At 50.5% G+C, this 6,337-nt stretch overlaps 1 protein-coding gene across 1 annotated transcript in view; it reads right to left on the reverse strand.

Annotated features, from left to right (window-relative positions):
• Window positions 1–2,680: 2,680 nt before the first annotated feature.
• Window positions 2,681–6,337, reverse strand: part of ZNF346 (zinc finger protein 346) — a gene marked incomplete at its 5' end in the record, with an annotated part of 7,556 nt that continues 3,899 nt past the window's right edge. The window contains 2 exons of the mRNA XM_009326227.1: window positions 2,681–2,995; window positions 4,277–4,370. Coding sequence (XP_009324502.1) covers window positions 2,890–2,995; window positions 4,277–4,370 — 200 coding nt within the window. The remainder of the gene's footprint in view (window positions 2,996–4,276; window positions 4,371–6,337) is intronic.

Genomic DNA, 6,337 nt, shown 5'->3' on the forward strand with positions numbered 1-6,337 from the left:
CCCATCCCCCCCAGCACTACCCACAGAGCCGACGGCAGTGCCGCCTTCGGTGCCAGCACAAGGCCCTGCACTGCTCCTGGGGAATGCTGGTCCCCTGCACTCTGCCACAGCCCTGCCCGCAGAGCGGGACAGCTGGTCCCGGGCACCCGAGCCCGCCCCAGCGAGCGAGCTGCCCTCGGACAGCAGCAGAGCACGCTTGCCATCACGCTGCTCCTGTGCTGCCACGGCAGTGCCAGGGAACAGCCCAGCATCCTGCGGCAGTCACGGATGTTTTCGGCACAAGCTGCACAACGGTTTGCAGAAGTGCCAGCAGTCTCCCAGCCCAGACTGTCCCGTCTTCCCCTTGGTGACTGCGGTGTGCCCAAGGCCTCGCTGACTTGCCAGAGCGGCATAGAGGAAGGCACTTACCGGCTTTGTCTGGACCTCAGGGTGCCGCGGGATGACGGCAGGGCCTCGAGGAGGGCAGATGGGAACACAAACCTCCCGCCCCTCCCAAATATTTCAAAGGTGTCTGCATCCTGTTCTTTGCTTTGAAGTATGGCAAAATCCCAGGAAGGGCTCTAGCCGACAGACAGCACCCAAAAGTAGTAATAAACACTCTATTTGGAGAGCTTCACCTTAGGGAAACAGCAGATACATAAACACTGTGTACAGGGGAAGGCAAAACTGTCAGTACACAGACGGGAGTGACACACCGGACTGGGCAGTGCTGGAAATGGATCCCTCTTGGTGTCGATGCATAGCACATCTAGCGGGCACCTGCCCTGGTACAGCGGGACGAGAGCTAAGCAGCAGAGATTGGAGTTGGAGGCCATCCAGGGCTACAACGCTTCCTTCAGTTCATCGCAACTTTCTGCTCATTGATCAGCTCGTAAGGTTTAAATGGACTCCCTCTGTAGCAGGAGACTAAGGTCAGACCTCAGCAGTGGAGCAAGACTGGAAAACATTAGGAAGGCGAACCCAGACCAGCGGGAGCCTGTCCTAAGGGGAGATGGCAGATTCCGTGCAGGGTGAAGGAAAACAAAGCTCATGCACAGCCTGGAGTGGGGAAGGGAAGGTACTCACTCCAAGCACTGAGATTAGCAACCAGCTCTCTCTCGCCTTGCTTAACGTGACCAGAGCACACATCAGATTTTGGAAGTGCCTCTACAGCTCAGCTCTCAGCCCCGCAGAGGCATCAGCTGCTCCCCTGGCACACAACGCTGGGAGTCAGGGGCCCCAGACCGCCCTCCAGCAGCTGCCAGGGCCACGCAACGGGAGGCAGCAGCTTGGCTTAGCCCACCCTGGCAGCGTGGTGTGCCCGCGGCTGTCACCCATGCTCCTGCCAGCCTCACGAAGCCCCACCAACCAGGGAAGTCCTCGGAGGTGCCACATCCACATCCTGCTCCGCGGAAGAAAACCAGCAGGACGTTTGCCACGGACTAGCAAAGTCTCAGCTCCATGGAGGCACTGATGCTGGGAGTAAGCCGCGGGGAACCTGACTTGGAGCACTGGCACTGAACATGAGGCCAGCCCAACGCACATGGCTCTTGTGGTGGGCTAGCAGAGAACAGGCAATGCCTTAGCTTAGGGCAAAACATCTAAAGAACTCATCCAAAACGCACAGCAGTGTCAGACGCCCGCCCTTCCTTCCGGGGCCTTTTCTAACAGATCTAGTACATTAGCACCATGAAGAGACCATCAGTCTTAGTTTCTGGGTTTGAAATATAGAACATCCCTTTTCCAGGATGGTACAAATGTGTAAGAACTTTGAAGAGAGGGGTTGGGCAAGTAGTGTCTAATGGACTAACAAAGGCAGGTTTCCAAAGGATTTGTAGCTTTTTAGTCAGCTAACTATTTGACCAATTTATACTAGTTTTCTGCTGCATCTAGATTTATCTGCTCTCTTTTCCCTTAAAACCCTCCTTCCCCAGGGTATTTTGGTGGCAGTAGAGAAAATGCTGCACTTCCATGCAGGCCCAGACAGAATTAGAGATGAACTTACCTTGCTCTACCCTGCTCTACCTTCCTCCGCTGATTGCATTCAGATCTTGGAGATCTCCACCACTGCCAAGTTTGGCTGAGATTGGTTTAAGTCACAGGGGGTAAAGACACACACGGTGAATGATCACGTACACCTGTTTCCATAGGAAACCAGGCTGAACGGTTACTTCCTTCCACACGGAAATCCTCAGAGCAGCGGGCTGAGGAGAGCCAGGAGCTCGAACCCCTCTCGCAGCCCTCCACTCCCACCAGCAGCAGTTTGCACACCAGAAGTTGTAACTACTTGTTAGACAGACCCAAACAACCCAGCTCCAGAACCAACGGCTGCGGTACTGCGAAAGGCTCCTATGACAATCAGTGGCTCATGAAATTCTGCACACAAACCTGACCGGAGGAGGCATGGAAAGAGATGCCACGCTGGTTATTGCCTATTTTAGACCTGTACAAAGCCAGGCAACCGGCATAGTGTCCCATCCACGCTGCGTAAGCACTGCTCGCTACGGTCTAGGAGTTCTCCTCCAGCAAAAGCCACCTCTGAGCATGGGATGCTGGCCCTCCAGGTGCAGGAATCCGTTATTTGCTCTGGTGAGGGAGGAGGTGGCCACTACCAGCCTGTTGCCAAACCCTCCTTATACCAGATACACACTTCCTCTCACACCGCACCCACCTTCACAGGAAGCAATTACACAATGAAAACTACTCTAAGGGAGTGAAGTATTTGCTGTCTAGCAAGTCTCTTCCAGCTGGATCCTTTTTCTGACAGATTCAGTCCCCGTTCTGCTCAACGGGTGCGTACAGGAGGGCAGGGCTTTGCTTATCCAGAGGGATAATGAAACCATTGTGGGCTGGCAAAGGACGTGCGTTCTTGGGCCACCAACAACTCCAAGAACAGTGCTGCAACTTGCTCTAGAAGTCTTGGCTGAAATAACTGTAGCCTCCTGGGGCAGTTGACTCTTCCCGGACATACTGCTGTGGCGGGAACGGTCCAACAACCGGCACTGCTCCTGGCATCCTGGACATCGAAGGGAGCGAGAGGAAGAGAAGGGAAAAAAAAGTCAGAAGTGCTCTGAAATCTGCCAGCTGCAATCACTGCTCAGCAGGCATGGCTGTCAGCAGAGCAACAGCCTACTGTAGCCAAGTCAACAACTTGCCAGAAAAGCTTCCAAGTGCATCCTTGCCCTCCGTGCGTGTGTGTAAACAGACACCTTTAGCACGGTAGAACTAGCTATCGCACAGCTCAAGGACTGTTAAAGAGCTTCCATTACAAAGCAAGTATCCTGGCTCTCTTCAGACTGCAGAAGCTGGCCTGGAACAGGACTGAACGGCTGAATCCAGAAGCAGCTTTCTGAAAGGGAGTTGCGTGGTTGCAAAAGCTCGGACAACATCCATGTCCTTAAAGGGAACATTTATGCGCGTGTGTTGGGAACATCCTCAGTGTTATCTATCTAGAACGGGATGCTTGCTATTCACTGATCCGGTTGCGCCGTTCAAGAGCCGAAACTTTCCTGGGATGACAGATGGAGCATGTGTCTTCCAATCAAGTACTCCAGAGAGCCAAGGGATCATGGGGCTGTTATTCCACAGACAGGCAACAAGAGATCCCAGTTTTCCTCCTGCCCTCTCTGGCAAATTTGGCTAGGAGTCTGTCCTCACTTCAGGTAGGGTTTCCTAATACCTCTCTCTTGTAGGAAGCTCTCTAACCAACCCAGGCTCATTACTGATCCTCCTTTAGCAAAGGCTTTGAAATTAGAGATCTGAACTTTGACAGTGTCCAGAACAATTATTTTTGCTATTAATCATCTGGCAGCCTAAATTTTTTAGATTAGTAATATATGCAGGGGATGCCATTACTTAACTCACCAGCTGTTAGAGCGAGTTCAGGAATATAGTCTAGGTTTCTGGAGTGTGCTGACTACAGTTCAAATTTTAAGACAAGCAACCCCAAGAGAGATTAGAATGGCAAGCAGATCTCCACTGAGCCAGTCTTTAATTAAATTAAAATCTCAGTTGTTAGAGAAACGGTGTTTAATGGGTGTTAGGCATTGAGCTGAACCATCAAGAACCAAAAGCAACTGCAGGGCACTTCTACTTCAGCAGCATCCCAGAGCTGTCTGCAGAGGGAGCTGCCGAAGTGTGTCGGCTTCAGGACAAACAGAGCAAGCTTGCACAAACCCTGTCGTTCCACTTGCAAGTCAGCTGGAAGTACGCATTCAAAACTACATTTTAAGTTATATTTAAGCCATTGATTTGAGCAGCGAGGCTGGAAACACACTTAGACAAGAATGTTACTTACTGATTCTTGTGTTTGAAGCCACTGATGTGAGCTTGGTACTGCTCTATGGAGTTCAGTACTATGTTACATGTGCTGCAGGGATACCCCTTCCCAGCTGAAACAGACATCAATGTTAGCACACACAGCTAGCCAACAACTTGGTGCCTGAGGTAGAAACAAGTGAGATAATCAATCACTTGATGTGTTAAACAATGGCTGAACAAAGACAAATAGCAAGTCAATGGCCTGACCAGGCGGGGAGGTCACAGAATCCCACTACCCCACCATGTATCGGCCAGTCACTGCGAGGGAGTCACTAAGCCAGAAAAGCTCTCCTGGTTAGAACATGGGTTTGTTTATCTATACAAACAGACTCATTTCCTAGAAACAGTTCACAATATCAGACATAGTAAAAGTCAGCATTAGGACACCAAACCCGATGCTATACTGCCTTTGCAACTCCATTTCTCTCCCAAATTCCCACTTCTCCTGATGTGTACATCTCATAACAGAAAATGAGGGAGATACTTAATTTGTAAACTTAAAGTGTTTCATAAAAAAAAGCAGCCAGAGGAGGTTACACACAATGTCCAGTTCCACAATGCAGCATTCTGCTAAGCCTTGCTGAGGTGCCAACTGAGAATATTGAGCTCTATCCTCAAGCAGTTTGGTTACAGTCAGCGTACCAGTTAACTGCAAAAAAAAAAAAGTTTCCAACAATAGTTGTACTAGACAGATCAATGGTTTTGTGTAACATGACAACTCCAGCTGCAGTGAAAGTTCGCGAGGTCACAGATACCAAACAGGCAAGCATGGCAGCACAGCTCAGCACAGGAGTCTCTAACAGGGGAAAATCCTGGCAGTTGTCCTCAAGACATTAAGCGCTCCTGAATTTTGGCTCGCTGGGGAAGGGCTCTGCCTGGGAGTCTCACAAAGAAAACACTTCCTTAAGGTGAAAGAGGAGACTCACCCCAGGGGTGCAGAGCAGCGTTATCACCGAGTGAGAGGCACAACACATGATATAGCAGACATCTCCCCACCTGGCTGCTGCACCTCAGAGAGATTTCAGACTCTAGTAGGCCATTCAACTCTCAAAACAGGGCTGGACCTGGGCAGGAAAGGGCAGAGGAGCAGTTACAGCCCTCACATCTGCCTCCCTGCACGACTGAGGTCCAGATCTCCCTGTTGCAAATCTGGCAAACAGGTGTGTGCACAAAGTTGTCTAAACTGCACTCCTGCACCCCAAACCGGTGGTTCCTAGAGGAACTTTAAGCAGACAAACACCTCGGTGTTGCACTGCGAAGAACACATCTTTACCTGCTGCCAGCCAGATCTCAGCAGAGAGAAATTTAGGGACAGGCATGGCTGTTAGCACACAGAGAGACGGGCAAAGAGAGCAGGATAAAACATCCTTGACTGCAGTCCATCGCATCCGAGCAGCCCGATTACAGCCAGGCTCCAAAACCTTGCCTGAACAGGTTAAGTGCCATGGAGATGTGGATGTAGGTACTCTGGTTCTGCCGGCACTTCACAGGAGACATCACTCACACAGGCAAGAGCACTGCCCACCTACCCAGCCTGCCTGGGCTGGGGCTCCTGCCGCTGTCAGCGCCCGAGTCACACTACAGTGGAACCATTCATCAGGCCCCGCTAATGAGGTAAAGAGCAGATGGGTAACGCTAGATACCAAGCACCTTTTCCATCTCCCACATGACTATGCAATGTGGGAGAGAATATTACTTGGATAATTGAGCCTCATTTCTCATAAGTGCTACCGGTAGCTAAAGGTGGCCTGCAAAGAATAGAATAATTAATCTTCTGCTTGTGTGGGTTTTTACGATAGAGAAAGAAGCCCTTGAAGAAGATTTTAAGATGATTTGTCTGCTTATTATTTACCTCAAGCATCCAGCAGGTACTAGACTTCCTGGTCCAACAGAAGGCTGCTGGGAGGAACAAGGGAGTTTGCTGTGAGCTCCTAATGCTTTCACTGGACTCCAAGGGCTTTCATCACATAGAAGTGCTCATAAGCAGCAGATCATAAACCAAATGATTTTTAACTGTCTGCCTAAAGTTCCTCCTTAA

Source organism: Pygoscelis adeliae, unplaced genomic scaffold (genome assembly GCF_000699105.1).
Source record: "Pygoscelis adeliae isolate BGI_AS28 unplaced genomic scaffold, ASM69910v1 Scaffold766, whole genome shotgun sequence".
Classification (NCBI taxonomy): Eukaryota; Metazoa; Chordata; class Aves; order Sphenisciformes; family Spheniscidae; genus Pygoscelis; species Pygoscelis adeliae.